Source organism: Struthio camelus, chromosome 6, assembly GCF_040807025.1.
Source record: "Struthio camelus isolate bStrCam1 chromosome 6, bStrCam1.hap1, whole genome shotgun sequence".
Lineage (NCBI taxonomy): Eukaryota > Metazoa > Chordata > Aves > Struthioniformes > Struthionidae > Struthio > Struthio camelus.
Window position 1 is genome coordinate 34145776 of NC_090947.1, and position 23765 is coordinate 34169540.

Genomic DNA, 23765 nt, shown 5'->3' on the forward strand with positions numbered 1-23765 from the left:
CTAGAAACATTTTGGTCTACCAGTGGAAGCCTAAATTAGATAAATGAAACATATCTGAGCTGGGTAGGCTCTGAGTAGCTGTGCTAAAATCTTCCTCAGAAGTGAGTCAACTGTCCCAGGTTTTCCTCAAACATGGCAATGTCTGCTTTAATCCTTTGTGACATACAGCCTTATTTTAGTAACTCTTTTCTCTAAATCCACAGTGAAAAGTTTCCCATGCCCTTCTTCACTGGGATTTGATAGAGACTGCTGATGTGCCCAAGCCACCTCAGCACAAAAATCGGTAATCACTCTTTCTGGCACTAATGAAAAATCCTTAGTTACTCAGCTAAGCGTTTACATAGAGGACAGTTTGAAGTCCTGACTTTCCGAGGTGCCGAACGCATGCAGTTTCCACGGGCTGTAATTAGAACACAAGCTATGCTCCGCACGCTTGAAAAATCAGATTTTAAATGACTTGCCCTTTCTCCATACTAGCTTTAGTATGAAGAATAGAAATCAAGAAGTGCTAGCGTTCAGAGATCTGCTAAGACAAGCCACTCTCCTGAAAACAGAAGGCATTTTCTTTTCACCCAAAGCAACTTTGTTGCTGTTTTCTATATGTGTCACAACCATTCATACACTCTCTAGTTTTTCTGCATTAAAACCTACGTAAGAAAACTCTTAGTCTGAAAAAGAAAAATAACTTGTTTGCTTTGGCTCAGGAGAATTAATGTCAGCTCTCGGAAAAGCAAATGTAGGGAAAAGCCCGGTCCCCAACTCCAGAAGGTGTCCCTCCTGCAACTAAAGAAAGAGGGCATTCAAACACAAGGAATTTTATTATGAAGAGCCAGCACCACCTAGCTTTCTTCCAATCTTATTGCTATTCTCAATGCTATTTTCCCCCCCTTTGAAGAGAAGCTGCATCTTGATTTGCATTTATTTTAAAATCTGTAAAATAGAGGAAAGCAATTTCTCAGAATACATCCAATTTAGCACTTGAAGAAAAATGATTGCCTTTTGTTTGGAAATACCTTTTGAGAGGTTTACACAGTTGCATGGTGCTGCACCACTTTGCTGTCATTTTGTCTTGCCATGACACTAAGAGATAGTATCACAAGGATTATGTGAGACACTTAAAACTCCAAAGCCCTGCATACAGAAATAGCGAGGGAGAGGTGCAACACCAAAGACAAGTCCCCAAAGACAGGAAATACGGCAAAATACATCGTTCTTGTTCCCTCAGATTTGGGCTTCAGCGTGGCATGACTACCAAAATAATCCGTGTACTGTTGGTAGATGTGGGTGTGCACAACAATACTCATTAAATATCTATTTTTCGGTCCAGCTCTTCCCATCAGGCCTTTGATATGATCTTAAGCAAAAAATAAAAGGTGAAAGATACTGAAAAATATTTATACAAGCACATGCAACTGGAATAAAAACATTCTACCTACTTAGCTCAAAAATCCTAAAAAAATATTTTTAGCACTCATACAATACTGCAAAACCAACATACTCTAAGGGATACAAGTCCGAAATCCACCAGATAGATGTACTGGGACGACAGAACAGAGGATTTTCTTTTGATGCTCTCTCACGCTGGGATTTGAAGAACAGGAACTATTTCTACAAATGAGAGGCTAATTCAGCTTCCACTTACAGATTCAGCGCTTGGCTACCAGCAAGCACAGAGGTTGGGATAGTGTTTTTGGCTTGTTTTTCCATGGTGTGTCCAGTATAAACTGTAATGAATCCACCAGTATATTTCAGGTAAGCCATGAAACATCATTTTCCATCTGGGCAAGGTCTGAATCTATAACTTATGCGTGAATGGTTTCATCTCCTGCTACCTCTGCACTGAACTACACAAGTTTGTCAGCAAGTACACAGACAGCAATCAAGAAGGCAAATTATCAGTTCTTTCTCAAAGCAGGGTTTGGGATTCGGAAGCCAGGTTTCCACAACAGGTGTATGGAAAACTTACATGCACGAACACCTAAATGAAGCTTGTGACGAGACGTTAGCGCACTTACAGCCAGCGTAAGCATTCATTGCACACAGGCACGTGCAAAAGAGCATGCAGAGCTGCCTGACCTCCCTGGGGAAGCGTTAGGAGATGGTGTAGTGCAATGCAGATTTTTTTTTTCATTTTAAAACTAACCTTCTTGTTTCTCTCCGACTTTTACCAGCTCAGATTCTTGACTGGGCTCGCTGATGCCATACACGTTAGCAGCTCGCACACGGAATTTGTACTCCCTGTCAGCCTGCAGGTCCTGCACATTGAAAGACGTGCTGCGGCAGGTAGTGAGGTCTGTCCATTTGTTATCCACTGAGTTCCAGATCTCCACGGTGTAGGACTGCACAGCGCTTCCTCCATCGTAAGAGGAGCCGTACCACGAGAGCGTGAGGGACGAACTCCGTATGTCCGACGCACAAGGTGTTCCAGCCGGTGGGTCTGGTTTATCTGCAAAGACACATATGCAAAACACATTAGATGAAACAGCGAGAGTATGAGGTAAGACTGTCATTAGGACATGAGCGGGCCTAGCTTACAGCTCGGTTCTTTCTATGTCATTGCTCTGCCTCGGAGGGTTGTACTACAGTAAGAAGGGACAACCGCACGCATGGACAGACATACCTGAATTAGCTAACGCAGGTGCCGACCCCACATGGGACTCAGCATGGGCTGTTCAGCACCCTGGGCATCTTGCTTAGCTATGCTGAAGCCTACGCCCTTCACAGCTATCGTTACAGGAACTATTGAGACTAAAACCAGTCACAGCTATGCCTGCAAATACTGGAATCAAATCTTCCACAGTAGCACAAATCTTTCCTTGGTTAACTTCCTTCGAGGGTCACCCCTGTCACAGTTACCCTGGCTGTGACTCTCTCAGTCCAGCTCCCCTCTGCTGCCGCCATGCGCCAAGGCTACTGCTAACCTTTCGCAGCCTCTGAATGTGTCATTAATCCAAGTGCAGCTACGTATCAGGGAGGCCACAAACATTTTGTTGGCATAGAAACACCGGATCTTGAACAGCGATGACTTTGCCTGTCAACAATTTAGCGAACTTCTTTGCCTGCGTGCAGTTTTTTGAAGCCTAGTATGTTTTTGGTAAAAAGAAATGAGGTATTCTAAGTTGAATTAAATATTGTGATTTTATCTGGTGTGGATTTTGGATATTGTTGGGGAGGCAGAACATAGAAATTTTGAACTGCTATTCTCTGCTTAGAGGCTTGCTCCTAAAATCCATATTTGCATCAACAGAGCCAATATCACCAGAAACTGGTACGCAAATGAGCAACCAATTATGCAAACTTCCACACAATACAAAAAACATGCCGTTGTGTGGCTTTCTCAGAATTAAACTGAATCATTAAACTAAGGAGTTACTGCAATAAATGTTCTCCTAAGACAGAAAAATGATGACGTTTTAAATTATTTATTAAAAACACAATTATGGAAGTTAAGCACTTCCAAAGACTTTAAAGTGAACAAAGTATCTTCCCTCGGAATAATCCTCTCAGAAGTAATTTAGCAAAACCTACAAAATAACGATGATGTTGATCTGGATGAACTGGTGACCAAAGTCTGAATGTGAAGTCAAAGAACAGGATAAAGTGATAGAAGATGAAAAGAAAAAAAACAGAGTTAAGTGTGAGGTGATACAAACAGTGGTAACACCGGGCACGGATCGGTAAAATCCAGAGCGATAGCTAATACATCAAAGTAAAAGCACAGTCAGATACAGCATGCAGAACAAGACAAAGCTTTGCAAATTATTCCAGGATTTTCAAAGGCAGAGAACAGGAAAATAAAATGTTGTGAAGACAATCCCAGCCCAAAGCAACAACTATCACAAACGTTTTACTATCCCTTTTCTTGAAAATCACCAATATTCAACCTTCCGTCTGTCAAATACCCCAGTTTACATCACTGTATCAATGGGCAATAGACACAATTTAATTAATTTGATTAACTTGAAATAATCTGGCAGATAACTTTTCATCAGTCATTACTGTTCTTTGCTTGAAGTGGCAACCATCCAGCTGGGCATTTCCAAGCACATCCTACATCCTCGTGCTCAAAATAACAAAGAGGAACAGACAGGACAGAAACAAGGCAATGGGATTTTTATATAGGTATTCAACCATTAGGCAACATAAGTGGGTTTCTAAGAGGAAGGAGTTGCAGGTATAAGGCAAGGTATAATAAAATCTTGCCTGCATTTGTTTTTCTAGTGCTCCATTGCTATATTGCACAGAGTCTTGTAAAGCTCTGAGAGGCCTCGGCGTGATGAACCGTTTCCAGTCAAATGAGAAGATCTGCAAAATCACACGTAGCTGTCATAGCTGCACGCACAATCATTAGGACATAGAAAACAGTAACTGCTGCACAAAATCCCAGATGCATTCTCTGAAGCTCACGTGTTCCTGGCTTAGAAAGCATCGCTGGTGGCAAAACTCAACAAACTAAGATGAAAAGAAAACCGTGCTATACGCATGTCCTGTTTTGCTGATAAAAGCTGCTGAAGAATAACTGCCTGCTGCTAATGGACATTATTATAGTTTCCTTAGAAAGGCAGAGCTGCCAAGCCATCCAAAAATACAGCCACTTGCTCAGTAATAAAAAAAAAAAATCCAAATACTTGATGAAAACTGCTGCCTTTGATCAAAGGCTTACTGTGGTAGACTACATTAGTTATCCCTCCACATTCAAATTATCATGCCTAGGAAAATCCCTGAGCAGACAGAAATGGCCACAGCTTGCCACAGGCATGCCTTCAGTTCTTGGACAGAGGGATGTCTCCTCTGACTGCTGTGATTTTAATCAAAGAGAGGGAAAACTGGATAGCCTAACCCAGTCAGGACACCAAAATATTCAGATCAGTTCATTCTCTGAAACAGGCCAGTCCTCCTTCTAGAGCGCGTAAGTCGATAGAAGAGTTGGTTTTGTTCTGTTGACAAACAGCTTCTCTGAAAAATCTCACTTATGTAATTCTTTTTAATACAATGGTCACTAGAAATCCATCTACCCCCGGAACTGAAATATATGAAAGGTCTATAACTTCCCAATATAAGGAAAGAGATGAGGAATATAAGGAGGAAGAGAGATGGACACCAAGGATTTTCACCTGCATTCAGCATGAGATGCCCAGGCAGAAGAGAAAGAGCCATTTAGATGTAGGTTATCTTTAATCATTTTGGCAATCCTTAAAACGCTGTTCCGCTAGGGGCCATCATTATACAGTGTCCCCCTAGTCAAACACAAGTTTCAGAGACTAGATGTCCTTAACCTCTGTAATGGCTCATTGCCCTGCTTAGTTGTCATATTTTACTGGCCGCATTCTCTGGAAAAATAAGAGGGACTACCAACAAGCATGAATTTACAGTTTAGATATTGTGAGCTGGATCACAGAGGGGTTCAGTGATTTGTCCAAGATTAGAAATAATGACTGTGACAAAAATGAGAACTGAATCTCAATCTCCTGGTGCCTAAACGGCAGCACCCCTCTTCCCTGCACTGGTATTGCCTCAGCCTCCTCAGAGCTGCAAGAAGTGAGAATTCAACACTGCCCTCACTCGCGGTGTCGGCACCACCATAGTGTCCTGCACCAGGCACCAGGGAGCTGGGACTAGGTGGTTTCAGTCCCTGTCCTAAGAGCAGGGATAACCAACTTCTGTTCACTACAGATCATCAGCCAGGGAAACCTCATGCGAAACCCTACTGCCTCTGTCCTCTTCAAAAACTACACAGAAGAGCAATACTTAGCTCTGTGTCTTGTTTTCCTCCTATACAGTCATCGTTGCGTTATGTCACGATGCAGATATAAGAACTTGGATGACTAACAGCTGACTTATCCTAAATCCAAACAGAACAGAGCAGTTCCTCAGAGCAAAAGAAAATACTTTGAAGAAAAAGCTGAGCCAATAGTCTATCACCCTCCAAAGGCATCTGTTCGGGTTTGTCAAAGTGGTGCAGATTCTCCAGCTCCTGCCACGCACATAGCTAAACGTGAACAGTCAAGCAGTACGTGCTTCTTTAATCCAAAAAAAAAAAAAAAAAAAAAAGTTAGCCTGCTGTAATACTAAGCCCTTGTTTCAAACAAAAGACTAGGCTACAGAGATCCATTTGTCTGACAGCTTTTGACTAGATCACGATACTTAGTTTTACATGGAGGAGGAAAAAATGCATCTATTTCGGCCTGTGCAGAGCATTGCAGCCTGCTTCCCAGGCAGGACGCGAATACGCAGTCTCTCTTTGCTGACTTTCAGCACACTTCTGTTTTCAAATGGGGTAGGGACATCACTTATCAGTTGCCTAGGGCACAGCTACCTTAGTGACCTCTCCTTCCATGACTCACCTAGATAACTGGAATGCGTTTTGATAGCTTACAAAAGCAAGGCTTCAGTATGTGAGTGCTAGAGAGAAAACATTCACAGCCAAAGAGACTTTAGCTGTAAAGAAAATGCTATACGGTTTAATCTAGTATCTGCCAGCCTTGGGAATGCTTCCACTTTTCTCATAAATTTTGCCCAGAAGGAAAGAAGAAAACCTACAGCCCTGGCTGGACCCTCTTGAGCCAGAAGGACACACGTTTTTGTTTGAAGTCTACCATGTACTGCTGCTTGCAGATCTGCTTAACATATAAATACTGAGTAGTAGCTGCTATTGAAGACCATAAACAAGAAAGACAGCCTAATCTTTGCACCTTCTTAATATGACAGATGTACGCATCTCTCCAAATTGCATTTTACCATGCTTAAAAATTATTTGGTATCAGACTGTACGGTAATCTATAGCTCTGCACATTCAGAAAATTTGCAGATGGTCTCTTCGTGGCTCTGTTTTGTTTCTCAATAGTTTATTCCATGGGGATTTAAAAGGTTACCATGTATTCATCTGTCTGTATTGAAAGCGAGGACATTTTGCCAAACTGCATTCCCTTCTGGAATATGAAATCTCTATCACCATAATTAACTGCTTCCAATAAAAATATCCAGTGGGTTAAGAAAGGGTGCAGAAGTCAAGCACAATTCTCTATTTTGTCCTTCTGTTTTACTGTGTAATATATACCATTAGTGTCCTTGAGCTGGCTATCTTCAATCTTTCATTGGCATGTCATGTGCAGTGCTTTACATACACAAACAGTCTTTACATTTAGGCTTATACTGTGAGGACTGTACATCAGCTCCACTGGACCACAGTTTGGTACTTCCTGTTCTGGACCAAGCCATAGCCACAATCCAAAACAGGAACTAGAAGGAAGGGAGTGCACCCAAAAAATATGCTGCTCTTTTTCAACATTTCCATATGAATGTATTTCCAAAGGGGAAGCAATTAATTTAAAATACAGAGCTCTAACTTCAGCTTCACTATTTTATGCAACAAAAGAAAATAGATGTGCACGTTTTCCACAACTGGATGTCTTAACTAGATGAAACTAGGGGTACTCTAGCCTTGTCTAACTCACAGCATGCATATAAGGCTCAAACCAAGAGTTACCTAAGCTTTATAATAATCTAGATTATCACAGTCAAATTAGCTGCCCCCACACAGTGTCTGCTGAACTTGGTCAGCATCTTACAAACTCCATCGTCCTTTGTAGCAGACAGTACCTATACCGCTTTTGCCAGGATGCACGATTACCTTATTTGCCTAATATTATAACTGCAAAGGCTAACAGGATCACTGGAGGCTGGAGAACTAAATGCTAAAGGGGACTCAAGCACAGAGCTCCCTAGGCAATCTCTTTAGGAATACCAGGAGGGCTGCCCCCGAGCTGGCTCCAAAGGCTGCAGGCAGGGAAGATGGACAAAGCAGCTAACCTGGCCTCAAGCCTGCCGCCCTGGGCACTGCTCTACACAGCAGCGTAGGGACTGCCTAAAGTCACTGAGACTAATGGCACAGGGGAAGGAGCAGCAGCAACTCATATGACATGCCCTGAATATGCGAGCAAGATGCGAGTGGGGCGAGGAGAAGGAAGGCTTTTCTCCATGCTCCAGCAAACTAGGCACAGATTTTAAAAAAAAAAAAAAAGGGAAAGAAAAAAACTGCTCCCCAATACAGACAGACATAGACTATCCCTTCCCCAAAGCAAGGAGGAGCAGGCAAGGTGGTCTGGTGCCGATTTATTCTCTGTGGCACGTGCTCCTTAGGGCAGATGGTAAAGTCATGAGCTAGCCCCACTGAAGGGTAGGAGCCACATTTAAGACCATACTGGGACTGAAATGCACACTTCCTATTTACTCCCAAATTGGATTCAGCTGCACTTCTTCCTCAGACAAATTCTCAGAGGTATTTTGGTAAACAGGTTTCGATATACAGCCTGGAGTAACCTTTAATTAATCTGTGTTTGTACACTCTGAGCACTGAGAAGCATAAAGCATAAGCATGTTTGGCCTTTACATCATTATTAGTTATGAGACAAGCTTCACTCGAGGCCCTTGCCTTCTTTTCAGTGGTGTTTAACTCGAAATTCCTCCCGATAAGTAAAGGGACTTTCTCTCCTTCTGCAGAGGTGGCAAACCCACGGCTCATACAGGACACCCACGTACCATGAAACCGCTGTCACCCGCATCTCACTGGCTTCTCAAAGAGGCTCCATGTGCAGAGTCTGCAGAACACAAGCCCCATTCCAGGAGACCAAAAAAGGCAGCGTTCTCCTTATCTAACTCAGAGCGCAGGCAAATGGAAATTGTTCGGCTATTTGATGTGAGGGCCAGACTGAGCCCGAGCGAGGAGACAGGGCTTGCCGCGCACTAAGAGCTTGCAGGGCTCTGGCGGACGCTTAAGCAGCAACACTGTGGCAGCAGAAACCCGCTGAAAACGGAGAACAACATAACCATAGCCCCGGGGAAAGAAAGGACATTGTTCTTTTTCAGAGACAGCACTGAAGCAACATCTCCGAAACAGTTTTCTTCATCTGTTCACAAAGTTGGTTTGGTTTCTTTCTAAATCCAGTTATCATATTACTGTATAATACTATTATTAGCTATCGTGATATTTGTCTGCCAGATGAAGAACAGACAGAAAGAAACAATTTAATTCCATTCCACAAGCTGTTTAGCCAGAGAAGGTATTTAATATGCTGCTAAAGCCAGTTGAACACTGTCCATGCCGACAGCACTGGCAAAGGCTTCATTTGAAATTTATCAGCAGGAGAAAAGCGAAACCATAAAAGGTCATAACTGAACTCTACATTATTGCTGACAGGGCTTGGGGTCACGGCAGACCTCTCTGCTTCGCTTGGAAAACTATGCCCTGCAGCTTTTTTTCCAAGGCAGAGAAATGCTGTAAGTAAAGGTATTGACACCCTTTAACAGCCTTCTGGATGTTAACGCCCCATAGGCTTAGCATAATATTAAACTGGAAACAAACACCTGTGTTCTCCCACAAAGTAAGAGAAGATGAAACGAACAGAAGTTTCCCCTAACGAAGCAGCCCCCGCAGCGGGAGCCCAGCGCCGCATGGACAAGGCTTGTTAGCCCAGCCCAGGGCAGCCCCCACCCTGAGCTCAGGCACAATTTGCAATCCAGCCCGGCCCGGCAGCACACACTGCAGACCCGCTCTAGGCTCCTCTACATGTAACCCTGCAAGAGAGTGGGCAGCTCAAAAGCTGGACCCCTTCTTGCCTCTCTCCGCAGTTTTGACCTAAAACGACATTATTTAAAGACTGCACTTCTGAGAGCTGCAGATAAAGCAACTCACAAACACTGGAGACCCGCAGCAGCACTTCATACTGTGATCCCCACTTTGCCAATGGGGTGACTGGGGCATAACGAGTAAAATGACCTCACCCAAGGACAGGCAGGAGGATGGAGCTGGGAACGAAACCAGAGCTCACCACTCCCACGCATATGCCCTCATCACAAGAACATCTCCTCCTGCCACTGGCCTAATGGAACAAGCAAATATTTAATGCATTCTCAGGAGCCCTTTTTCTAAACCATCTGTTCCTGCGCCTAAGTCAACAAGCTATGCGGATTACTCATATGCCACGCATTAGGAATCCGGTTTGATAACTCATTGAATTAGAGCTCTGATACCTGTCTGCTGAAAGGCAGAATACATTTTAGGGCTTGCTCCAGTAAGACTGTAAGCAGATGCCAAGTCTCCACCGGGGTAAGCGTGGGTCCTAGGAACACCCTGTTCATGTGCAGAACAGGAACCACTAGCCTTTGTACCTAAAGAAATCCCTAGCATTCAATAACAGGTAAAATACAGGAAGCTTATTGTGAAAAATATTGTGATGATGCTTCCTTTTCTCTACTAGAAGAAAGGTGAAGGTGAATATCAGGAAAAATAAATAAGCAGAGTGTTCTGCTGGAATTTCTCCTCACAGTCACGACACAAACGGGATGGTCCTTCAGGGAATCATTCTGCATCAGGGAACTGGCATTGCTGTTAGGCAACCTAAGTTGTTTTTTCCTTGATGCACTATTATCTTTCTATAAAAATGTAGTTTTGATATGGCTGCAGAGTAATCTAGTCACCAAGCATTAGAGGGGACGCTGACAGTGGAGATTACAACACCATGCAGCAACAACAACAACATAAACGTCCCTTCCTGAACCATCAGTCTAGTTGCTCTTTAACCGGAAAGCTGGTGACAAAAATCCTCCCGCAATCCAGAGGAATTTAAAAGGCCAAAGGTTAGAGGCCAAGTCCACCCACATCAGCTTAGGAAATTCACTGCATTCTCAGCCCTAGCTATAAACAGGGAATCACATGGCCATTGTAAGATACAATCTGATGCTTCTCAGAAGATGATAAAGGACATTTCAGAAGCGTTCATGTTAACGCTTCAGAGCTGTAGTCATCTCTGTAGAAAAACCTTTGGTTGTTCTGCTTCAGTATCACAAAAGTCTGCATGTGCTTTTGCAGATGGGGAACATCCAGTTTCTGTCCCTCAATGGATCCATTCAGTCTTAGCCGCCTGCGCTGAGCCAGAGGTCTCAGGGACTCATAGAAAATGCTGAAAGCACCACTGTTAAATGTTACATTTCCTTACAGTAGAGCATAAGGGCAAAGAACTAATGTTAACATAGCATGCATATACATCGCTTGTTGAACCCAAGACCTCTGTATAAGCAATTAATAAACCTACCACTATATTCAGTGACTATTGGAGTTAGTGCATGATCAGATCTTATTCTAAAGCTAAACTTGAATTTTCTCATTTTTGCTTGGAAAGACTGTGAATATGGATTCTGCTAAAGACATGGAAACAACAATTTCCTCACAGAAAATAACATCTCCATCCCAAATCATAACATCAGGCAGAAAAGCAGGTATTATTTAATGCAGTCACGTTATTCTACTTGCATGTCTGTGTGCAACATGCTTATATATAAGTATACTTAAGTACTTGGTTTATCACTGTTCAATAATGTATGAGGAGGACTCAGAGTGCACAGTATGTGCACAACTGTTTAGTGTAATAAAAATGCCATAACAACCATCTCTAGGTCTCTGCTGGGGTTTAATAATACTGCTCTTATTCTTCTGCATTTATCTTAGAGCTCTATTTTGTTTTTATACAATACCACACCAGAACCAATACCAATCTAAAGGACGAAAAAAGGTTGAACAAAATGAGCCCCCACATAGGTAGTATATATTTTCCTATTTCTGTATTTGAAAAGGTAAAAGCCGTCACTGATATCTAACATTCGCAGCAAACACTGAGCTTCAGAATTCCCCTGTATCTGGGCCTGGAAGCACTAAGCAGGATGCTTAAAATCATGAAGGAAGCTTGTGGCAGAGGCACAGAACAGACCTTCTCAAAGGTCAAATTCTCCTTCTTAAGTACTCTGTTATTCTTTTGACTCTTTTTTCATTGTAACCAGCCTTAGCCAGTATGATGACAAAGTTCCTTTTTCCTAAGAGGGGATGGATTGAGGTATTCCTGTCACATAGCTAAAATGTTCAGAAGCAGCAATTTGATTATTTACCTATATGCAGCCAAAATATGGCATGACAGGAATGACTACTCCTTGCTATCACTGTGGAGTGAGGACTCTACCTTTCCTGAATCAGCCTTATCTCACACTCAGCCTCATCACTGGCTCATTTAATACAGCTTTGGACACACACAAAAAAAAGCCCTTCAATCTGATCCAGCGTTTGCTGTAAATCATTAGCTGGGTCCCACAAAAGGCTGTTTTGGATTTGGAGCAGAAACATGTTGCAAAATCTCTCCAGAGAGATCATTCAGCTAATGAAATTGCTTATTTGAGAGAGCTAATCTTTCAGTAACAATAGAGAACTCTACATGGCCATTTTGGAAGCAGCCTTCCCTTTAAGAGAAGAGATTACTTAACTTGGATGTCACACTTCTGCGGCAGGTCTCCCAGTACTATTAGCTTATACAGGCCCAAAGTTACACAATAAATCAGCGTTAAGCTCAAGGCTCACTGCTTGTGGCTTAGTCCTGTGCACTCATCACCACACCGCACTACCTATCCCCAGTTAACAGGATTCCCCTCTAATCTGTCTAGATACTGTGCACCTGGTGTGTGGACCGCAAACAGGTCACACCAGAGGTTGGGTTAATAAAAGTTTTATCATGGCTATTCATTAAAATCATGAAGGAAAGAAAAATCCTTAGAATAATTCAAAGCTGGGCTTCTTTCAAGAGCAGCTTTTCCCATGGCCAAAACTGAATCAAACAGCATTATACTATTCAAACGCCTTAAATGGCAGAATCCCTCCATGGTTTAATTAAGCTCATAGTTGAAATGTTGAATATGACTGCTGAATATGACAGTTTGGGCAGTTTGATTTAAGACTGGAGGAGAAAATTCATCAAAGGAATAGAGGGGAGGCATTTTTCTTTTATCTTGTTTCTTTTATTTTCTTTTTTTCCTAAAAATCATTCAAATGTCCAGCTATGGTTTATTGTCTAAGACTTAGGCCTTAAATCAGGAGGTTGTTAGACCTTCTGCTCAGCTAGGAGGTCAGACCAGGTTGCTCAGATGTTTATGCAGTCTAGACTTGAATACCTCCCAGGATGGAGATGGCACAGCCCTTCTGGGCAACATGTTCCCTGTCATGTGCTACAGTCCAATTTTAATTTGGGAAATGCTTATTGGAGCCTTTCACATGAGAAACTTGCACATGAGCATGAAGACTTTGCAACCCACACAGTTGTAAAAAGTAATCATAAAAAATTACTGTTTTATTTCCTTATCTATTTCATTTCGTATTTTAACAAATGTCATTAATTTGTTAAAACTCAAACCAGACAAGCCTGTTTGTTAGCTAGCTTTTTGAGAAACGCAGCTCTAGGTCAGCTCAAACACACTCTTTCCGGAGAGCAGATGTTCTATATTTATAGTTTCGCTCAACACGTTCAAGAGTCAGTTATGTACTGTGGTCAGGCAGCAGTGTTTTGAGTACACAGCATATACGTGGGTGTGCCTTTTAATCAGTAATCTTATGGGGAGGCAGATCACACAGAGGTTACAGTCTTATTATATATAGCTGAGGCAAACAAAGTCGATGTGTAGCATTGGCTTTCTGCATAAACCCTTGTTATGAATAGGGATCAGGACAGGGAGGGCGAGTTCCTTCCTAGTACTTTGGAGGGAACAGAAAGGGATACACAGATGAGAACTCAGTGCTAAGGATGAGGTTTAGTAGATTAAAAGCTCACTGGTTTTAGAGAAGTACATCTTCCCTATTCAGACTTCAGAGAAAAGACAGCACCTTCCTGTTTTTCATAAACAGTTAACAGCATTAAGGATGCAAACATGGTGAAGGATTTTATCTCAACAGTGAGATTCCAAATGCCTGCTCCCTAGAAGGAAGACATTTTTGCTCCTTTCCCCCTCATTTCTGGGTATCCAGACGGAAGGATCTGGCCGTAAAATGCATATGTAGCAAATGAGGAATCTTGAGGCTTTGTCATGCCTCTGGCAGTGCTGACATCAGCGAGATGTCTCACTGAAGAGCTTGGCAATTTTCCAAGAGGGAATTTATTCTTTTCAGTTGGAATTAGATGGCTTGTCATCAGCCAAAACACATGGCAAATTCCAGCACGTTGTAAGGATTCTTCACCCAACTCTCCCAAAAGCAGCTCTGGGAATCCCACTGTTCTCTGGCACATTTCTTACTCATGGAAGAGGAGGCTGAGATGTAGCTTTATAAGGTTATAGAATTCAAAGACTTTCAAACTAATTAACTCCACAGAATATAAAACAGGGACTTATATCATAATGAGGCGAGGTTCACAGAGTGTCAAGATTGTAAGAATTGTCATCTTGGTTCAGCTAAAAAAATCTATCTTGCCCAATAACCTGCTACAGTTAGCAGTCTGCAACAGTTGCCTAGGAAAGAGTATAAAAACAGGGGGATATAAGGAGTGGTTGCTCTCCTCGCATACCTCTAGCTGCTAAGCAGCTGCATAGCCAAAAGCTGTAGCCAGAACAATGTATTTCATGGTTACTGGAGGATCGGTCTTTCACGGCGTTCATTTTTAACCTAGCTATACTTCTGACTTGCACAAGCTACCGTCGGAAGGAGTTACACAATTTATTTATGCATCATGTAAAAAATACTCGTTCTATTCTTTTCTATTCTCGCCTTTTCTGGCCTCTTGCTGGAATTCACTTGATATTTGTAGTCATTCATTCAGTTATCTTTTAATTGCAACAAATGACAAAAATTAGGCAAAAGAAATTCATTTAAAAAAAAAACAAGAATCATATTCAGCCTTTATTGGATATTGCACATTGAAGTGTGATACTACTTTTTAAACTTTCTGTGCTATTCAGCAGATCACTGGAATGAATTTCCACCCCAGCTAGAGTCAACAGGAATTTTGCCATTGATTTCACCGGAGTCAGATTTTCATCTTCGGCCTTACACCCCGGTTTCTTCACTCGCTCAGTAGCCCACATATGTGTTAGCACAGCAGAGCCAATGCAGTTATGACTGAGTGATTAGGATGCAGCCTCACTGTTTGAACTAGAGTTTTTCCAAATGCCTGGGCAAATTCTGCCCTCCTCTGCCACATGTCAAGACCGCTGCAGGCCATAGGAAACAGAAACAGACCCAAACTGCCCAGCACTACTAGTGACACGTTAGAAGGAACCAGACTAACATTTTGACTAATTCTCTCACTCTCCTTGTAGAATTTTCCTAGATTTCCCTGGAAACCGTTTGCTGTGTATCCACACAGAGGTGGGTTCATTAGCCCTTTCAGAGCTAGATGTTACAGCTCCAGATTTTGTCCAGAATTAACTCTGTTTATTTACATCTAGGCTGCAGTTTTATCTGCAAATATACTGCAACTGTCTACTGGTTTGCAGCTATCTGCAGCTGTCCACATCCTGCTTCAGCCTGATGGTGTCATCTGATAAAGCTGTTCGCAATTTTAAAGAGCTACAAAGCATCAAACACATAATTATTCCACTGTTTCCATGTATACTACAGAATATATGCACGTGTATATAATACACCATATTTAAAGGATTCCATATTCCAATAGACTGCCTCTATCCACCGGTTTATGTCACAAGAAAACAGTAGACAGTGGTAGGAATTTCAGCCAAACAGATAAAAGCGCATTCCCCTGAATAACATGATGTTTTCAAATTTACAGTGTAATACTCAGACCACCTGAGTCCTTCCCAAACTAATAGCCTAATAAAGTCTGGATTATCTAGTTAAAATTTACAGTCTAGCAAACATCGGGGTGCTACAAATGTTAAATGGGAGAAGAAGGAATATAGTGGTACCTAAACAAAATAAGAGATGTGAGCTGCTTTTTTTCTTTATTGTGGTTTTTTTTTTTCCCTAAATCTAGGTCATTTCTTACCTCCATCTGTAATTAATAATTTTTCAAAATAAAACTAAATGCATCATAAGCTGCTGCAACACAGCATAGACCTACTGAGGTTGCTTACAGGGCTTATACCATGTCAGCATCCTGTCCAGACTTTTTTTTTTGAAGGTCTGTTTTTCTTTTTCAGTCTTCTTAACTTATCTGATGATTTTATTTAAGTTTTTTGCATAGCAACACATACGTTAGAACACAAATGCAGAGTGATCTCTAAAGAATGAACATACATCTAAATATATATCTATCTATATATTGTTTGAACTTACCAACAACTGTAAGGTTGACTTGTGCTTGTCTGCTGCCAAGTTTGTTTTCTACAACTAGAGTGTAACATCCACAGTGTTCTTGCTTTGTTGATGATATTGTTAGCTTGCTGCTGTTCTCAGCGTTCTCAATTTTGATATATTCGTTTTCTTCAATCTGCCAAATTCAACAGAAAAAAAATTAAAGATCTAAGGGAAAATTTTCCTTACCTCTCTGTTTGAAAGAGCTCACGTTATAACACAAGTTAGCATTATTAAATGTCATCTAGAGATAACTCAGTGCATATCACAGCAGCTTGAATACGTGTAGCTTGTAAAGACTGAAATCAACACAAAATATCTAGAAATATAGTAGAACTCTACAATGGCTCCATTCCTGCAACGGAAACGAGGAACATTGGAATTGGTGGGACTCCACTAAGGAACAGGAGTTTCACTTTCCACCTCCCCTTTGACAGCTGAAAGTGAAAAGTGGCAAAAGAGCAAAGTCTTGTCTCACTTATCCCACAGAGGCCACAGCGGAACTAGGGTTTAGCTCTAAATATCTGAATGCATTTGTCATTGCTTTCAGAGATCCAATGTGCAGATCATTCATAGCTGTGACTTTTACCATCTTGTCTTAACCAGCCTTCTTCTGTGCTTGCACATAAATTAAGGCAAGAGTTTTCTGGTTTTGAACAATTGAAGATATTTTGCCTGAAATGGAGTTGTAACGCTACAACTGTGCAGAGAGGCTTACGCAGAGCAGATGCAGCCTTCCTAAGTCACTTTTATTCTCTGGAGACCCAAAATTTTTTTTTAATTTATAGAAAAAATATTATACCCTTTCACTCTTTGAATTCTAAATTCCTGTGAAACATGCATTTTGAAATCACCGATATTCTGAAATGAATCACATTGTCTAGTAGAAGAGAACAAGCTAGCCTAATTTAATGTGCCCAGGTATCCCCTGCATCTCTCCTTTTGGTTAAATTTTCAGAAATAGCCACAAATCAAAATCTCAGCTGAATTCCACAGGCATATTATGAACTAGTTTTTAATTGAAACTAAGCTATCATAGCATGGCCAAGGATACCTAGATTTTAATCAGTATTAATTTGAGACATGAAAGATTATTTCAAAAACCCGTGATGCTACATTGCAATTACAGAAGTAGTACAGTGTGTTCTTATGAGACAGACAACATAATGTCAATGCCCTTCTTCCTCCCACCACTTCCTTCTTAGATAAGTGACTCTTCCAACTCATTCTCAGAATTTCATTAAAAATGAAGGCTACTTAGTTTGGCTTATCTTTTCTCCTATATTCAGAGGATAAGAAATTACAAGGCTAGGAGCAAGATTTGCTCCTTTCTCCTCAACTGAGCCAGAATGCTTGCACTGCTATAGCCCAAAAGTAACCTGACAAAGCCTGTCCTGCAATAATTGGTATAGGAGCTAGCAATTGGAATTATGTAGGATTACAGTTTAAATTATCCTGAAAGTTCTTTTTTTTTTTCTGCTGTGCTTTGTTCTTCTGAGGTCCTAAACTGGTTTGTGTGTTTTGCTTCATTACAATTAGTCAAAGGGTTATAATAATAAAAAAAGCAGTCTAGTAGAACTGGATATGTATTGTGCAAGAAAAACCCTAAAAGGATGCTTGGTGGCTTGCAACACTTCTAGGGAACAGGACACTTGATCCTTGTGTTCCCCAAAGACTGTCACTGGTGGTAGTTAAGAATCACCAGGAATTAGCAGTGTTAAACAATGGACTTTGTTACCCAGCTAACAATAGAACAGGCTTTCAAAGGCACACTTGCTCAGCGTGTTAACTTAGCATAGCTGGAGCATCGCTCCAGTGGGCTGCCATCATGTACGGCAGTACTGGTCATAACTTTGTAATGTTCCCTTTTCCCCAGCAAAAGGCATTTATCCAGAACACCTTTAAGTGCCACTGTAGTTGTCTAAACGCAAGGGAATGTGAGAAAGAAGAGGCTGAGTCCCTCCTGTGCACCACAGCAATGCAGTGGCAGAGCTGAAATCAGAACTCACCACTCATTGGCTCTGCTGACCCCCAATTGCCCTCCTATATTGTTTATTAAGCTTCCTGATGTCTTCTCTTTTCTACATCATTTACCTGCCATACTGACATATGAAAAATTTAAATATCATCCTAATGTAAAATTTTGCAAACCTTTAGATTATCTCACAGGGATTAACTGAAGAATGTATATAGTAAAAGTGATATTTTAAAAAAGAGAAAGCTGAAGTATCCCAGATTGTGGATCTGATATGGGTATTACGAGGAGGTCGTCTCTGTTATCACTTTGATTTTGTATATAAAAATGGCCGTGGAACTGATGTAAATAGGATTGCTGAATTCAACAAGGAACTCAGAATTCTACACAGAACAGATTGGAAACTCACTTTTGCGGGGTACCTATTACCGATGTGCCAAGACAGAGCTCAGCAACACAGAACATTGAATGCCACTGGGACTTTTGAGGACTATTTTTGTAGAAATAAGTAGACCAGTTTTTAACCCCAGCCTCTAAGCTACAGAATTTTAAGAAAATGTAAGACTTCAGGGGGAAAAAAAAATAACTCCTCAAAGAAGATAAAATAGAAGCTGAGTAGACAGTATAGAGAGAATTTATGCATATTATCGTGCATCCCTTCCCCTAAAGTAAGAGGTTCTTTGGGGATAACAAAGATGAAATTTGGAATATCCTTTGCATTTGAACTGTTTTGAACTCCTTTGATTAAATGCTGACACATTTAGATTTAGAGTCTAAGCTTCCTTGTAGGAGGAGCTGTTTTTATTTATGTTTTCTAGAGTGCATAACAAGTTCAGAATAAAATAAACATAATAGCTGCTACAGTACATACTTATCCCTTGTCTATCCTAACGTGGCACTTCATCCTCCAGCTTGTGCTTCCATATTGTGTTGTTTGGTTTGAAGTGTTTTAACTGTTCACTAAAGCAACTCTCTCCAGAAATTGCCCTTACGGATGCATGTAATATAATTCAAGGAAATTAATTAAAGAAAAAAGAACTTTAACCCAGGTGGTGAGGGCACTCACAGCACCACAAGTGTTGCTGTGCCCTGTATGGTGACATTTGTGTTGTGAAATATTTTATTCAAATGTTTGCTGTGTAAATATCTTTCAGATAATATATTCTTCAGATCACCTCTCCTTTAATGACATGGTCTAAGGCTCTTCTCAAAGAAACAGTCATTTGTCATGGGAGAGAGAACAGGCAGCAATGAGTTTAAATGGCAGCAAGAAAGACTTAGGTTTGGCATTAGGGAAAAAACTCTAACACTAAAGATAGTTAAGCAGTGCAATAGGATGCCAATGGAGATTGTGAAATCTCCATCATTGGAATGCTTTCAGAAGAGGTGAGAAAAACATCTGGCAGAAATGACATAGTCATGGCCAGTTACTGGGGAGGGGATATAGGCTAGATGGGTCTTTGGAGCTCCTTTCCAGCTCTGTTTTTTTTGGGTTTTTTTTGTTTTTTTTGTTTTTTTTTTTAAGATTGTTAAAACAGACCAGAAAATAATTTACCTGCTTACGAAATTTCATCCAGGTGCAAGTTATGGGTGCTGTTCCTACCACCTTGGCAAACAGTTCCACCGATTCACCAGCACGGACTTTTCTGTCTTCTGGGAACTGAGTAATCTGAGGCGGAGTAGCTGATAAAACAAACAAACAAACAAATCTCCCTTTAGGTGACTATACTTTCTATTTTTCTAACCAGTCAAACACATCTGTCTCTCAACTCAACAGTTTCAGAGTGTTATTTGCAAAAAGACTGACAATTATCTGTGGCTTGCTATGAAACAATCCCATGGACGCTTTTTGTTAATTCTGTTGCAGTGAATGAAAAACAATCTACCCATCACAAGTTTGCTCATGCAAGACTAATGTACAGAAATCTGACGGCCAAAACTGCTAAGACTTGCCACCAAATCCAACTGTATAACTTACAAAATTTTGCGCTGAGTTTTTCAGAATACTAGGGATTCTTGTAGCACTTTTATGTTTTCAAAGAATGGCCCCTGCCTATTTCTATTTGCTCAGGGTGTCTGCAGACCTGCTCCCAAATGTCATCAACAGCATTCAGAAAATCTAAGGCTCAACAGCCAGCTTTGAAAATCCTGGTTTCAGTGGCCATGTGACCATCATGTGGGACCTCAATTACAGAGGCAAGAAAGGAAATCAGCTTCTTTCCCCACCACGCTGAATTTTCCTATGAGCAATGATGATCCTTCTGTTTCTGTATACTACAGGGCTTCTTTTAAATCTCGCAGTTCTACTCATATTCCCCCATGTCTGAATCAGTTCTTTCTCCTCTTCCTTCTCATTGTCGGGATAACAATAGATGGCAGGACCTCTCTTTTCCTCTTAGTGCTGTTTCCTGACTCTCAGTTGTGGTGCTGAGTGCGACAGACCCCTGGCAGCTCTTAGGGATAGATGCCAGAAATATCACAGCCCTGACAGCTTCACGGTGAAACATGTTCAGTTGCTTTACAGGAACAGCACAGTAAAAGGTATTTTTTTTTGAGGCAGCATTTTGACTGAAACAGTAAAAGGCGTTCCCTACCACTAGAATAACTTCATCAAATGTAAAGTTCCTGTCCAGAGCACTGGGCTACTGGACATCAAAAAAAGTGCTTTTCAACTTAAGTAAAGCGAAGTGTTTTTCCCTAAACTCGTTCTTAGAAAAGTTTAATTTTTGGTTTTGAAAATATCTGAAAGAAATTAGGGTGAAGCACGCATCTGGCAGAGAAAACAGCCTCAATAGTTAAAAAGTCTGACAAAGTTTCAAGACACCAAAAGCAGAGTGTGGTAATGGAACATTCTGCTTAACATTAAATATAGATAGCTTTGCCTAGGAGAATCAAACACATGAGCAAGTTAGCGCAAGACCAGTTAAGAGGAAATGTAGAATCGATTAACTTCTCTGTGGTAGCTACCCACGCAGGCATGGCATTCTGTGGTAAATGAAAAAAACACTTTCTCCAAGGGCTATGTCGTGGATACACTAAAGGGGTTAGGAGTTCCAGTACTACTGCTGACATACCATAAGATCTTGCTTTAGTTTACTGATAGTAACTTTTTTGCATGCTCATAATTTAAATCTTATACCAATGTAACCTTATGAGCAAATCTGAGAAACAGACTCTGCCTTCCCATTTTCTCCTCATAGAACACCACACCCCCCATTTAATCACATATGCACAACAAATTTAGCAGGTAAACAAACAGCTGTACTTAGAAATGTGTTGTCTGTTTTTTAAAACTGTATTGGCTTATTATTTATTAATACAGTATGATATATGCAACTAATCACCTGCTTTTGGAGGAGTTTTTGGAGCTGGTTTCTTCTTCACTGTTGCTTCACCTAGTTTAAAAAAGAAAATTAAAAAAAATATAATTCACAGGTGAGTTTTGGAAAGTATCAGGTTAACTGCAAAGATGCTCACATTCATTGTGATGCTTTGTTGGCAACTGAAAATGTATTATATTTTGGCAACTTAAGAATTAATGTAAATTAACTTAAGCAACTCAAGAATTAAAAATACTTCTAAAAAGCACTTTTACTATCCTGGGTGATCCTCAGAGCTGGAACTTTCAAAAGAGCCAATGAAACCTGCTCCCGCACTCCATTATATTCAGTTCCTTATAGAGCTTACCTGGGATGAAAACGCTGGGCTGAGATCCATCTCATACTGAATTTCTGCTCAGAATTTTAACAAAAACAATGCTGAAGGAACTCAATTAAAACAAGGTAGTAAGCACCAAGTCCTACTTTTTATGCCACTTGTGAACTAACAAAGAAACAGACATATACAGACAGTAAAATACTGTTATCACCCCCTTAACACCTCACCTTTTCTAGGCAGGGACAACATTTGGTTTATTCGCAAATGTTTATTCACAATGTCTTGCCATCAAAAAATATGGTCCAGAATTTGAAACTTGGGCACCTAAATGCGAGCAAGACAACGTTCTACCAAATTGTGAATGGTTAAGTAGAAAGATAGTAGAGAAGGCAGGTAGAAAGTGACTGTTCACTATTTCTCTGAAAACAAGAAGTAGGCGCCACCCCATTAAATTACCAGGTAGCAGGTGTAAAAGAAACAAAAAAAAGTATTTTTAAATATAGCACACGCTTAAGTTAGGGTTCACGGACAAGGAACGTTTTGCAGGCCACAAACATAAACAGGTTTAAAAGGAAAAATTCATAGTAGTCTAGCAGTGGCCATTAACCTAACGGTCTGGATGCCTTCAACTGCCTGGATTCCAGAGGCGGAGGCTCATTCCTTTCAGAGTACTCTCTTTTTACCCACTTTCCTAAGCATCCTTGTCAGAGGATGCCTTCTGGTCTAAAAGGTCATTTCTTATTTTCTGATGCTCAAGTAGGCAACCTGACCGAAGTAGTTCGGCTGTTAAGATGCTGTTGCCTCCAATGGAGGCAGTACCTGCTAAGTGCTTTTCAGTATCTGGCAACATCTACTTAGGTGCCCAGTGATAGCCATAACAGTCTTACTAGGTTTGAATTATTTGGTTCATTGTTTACTCAAAATATTTCAAAGCAGTGAGCAGCAAATAAATTAAATATAATAAAGTGAGCTTTTTTTTTTTAGCCTCCCTTTCAATAAGATCCTGCACATTTTGTACCTCCAAGTGCTCATCTCTGTTTATAGAACTGCTTTTCTTTAAAGCTCTGGAAGACATACCAAGCGCTGCCATGCCTTCCCTGTTCTCAGTCCTGAAATCTGCTTGCTGATAGCAAACTGCAAGCTGTGAATGTGACAAGCAGTGAACACATCATCTGATCCCCCAGGAACAAGGAGCCATCTGAGGTGGGAGCCCACCACCGCGGGCTCATGGTATATAGCCCAAGCAATATGCAATTGTGAAAATTCTGATTTCAAGTTTTAGAGTTGCTGCAGATAGCAGCTGATGTGCTATAGGCTGTTAAAATAGCAAATGGTTTAATGAGTATAAATAAATAATGGTTTAGCTGTCCACACCAGTGTTCATTCTGTTTATTTTGAGGAATATTTCATAGGCACTGAATACAGAAGTTGTTGTCACCTTCTCTTCATAAAGTTCCACTTTATAATAATTTTCTCTCAAAGGACGCTTAGCTTTCACTAATCTTTTGCTATTTATTGATTTTGTTGGAACCAGAAATACAATAATGGAGAAGTAGCTTATTCTTGCAGTACTTAAAGCTGAATCAAAAAAAAGAAGGGTTGGGTATCTCCCAAGAAAGCCTTTCTTCAAAGATCGTCAGCTCAACAGAATTAGTTATAGATTTAGATTGGTACTAGTGAGGTGTTTATCTTAGCATTACTGGACCACCAAGGCATGAGATGTATGTCTGTTCTGCTATGTCTTCTTCGTTGGCTTAATCTTGTTTAAATTGGGCACTTTTAAAGAGCACCACTATTTATTAAAGAGACCCATTATTTTCTGGGTCACCAAGAGACTATCATGTACCTTGGCTGCTGTGATAAGAGAGAGCAAATATATTTCTAGCTCCTCTTCTCCTCCCTGAGCTGTATGAGGAAAAGCAAAAAGTGGTATTTGTAAAGCTTCTCTCCTCTTTATCACTGTATGATCAAGCCCTGAACTGAAACTCTCATTTATTTCTGTAGTCACAGCTATGTGGA

At 40.8% G+C, this 23765-nt stretch overlaps 1 protein-coding gene across 12 annotated transcripts in view; it reads right to left on the minus strand.

The window, feature by feature from the left end:
• Positions 1-23765, minus strand: part of MYLK (myosin light chain kinase) — a 226987-nt gene that overhangs the window by 28025 nt on the left and 175197 nt on the right. For all 12 annotated transcript variants that reach the window (XM_068949081.1, XM_068949083.1, XM_068949087.1 and 9 more), the window contains 4 exons: positions 21434-21484; positions 19645-19772; positions 16097-16250; positions 2144-2446 (listed from right to left, as the gene is read on the minus strand). In XM_068949081.1, the coding sequence (XP_068805182.1) occupies positions 2144-2446; positions 16097-16250; positions 19645-19772; positions 21434-21484 (636 nt within the window). The remainder of the gene's footprint in view (positions 1-2143; positions 2447-16096; positions 16251-19644; positions 19773-21433; positions 21485-23765) is intronic.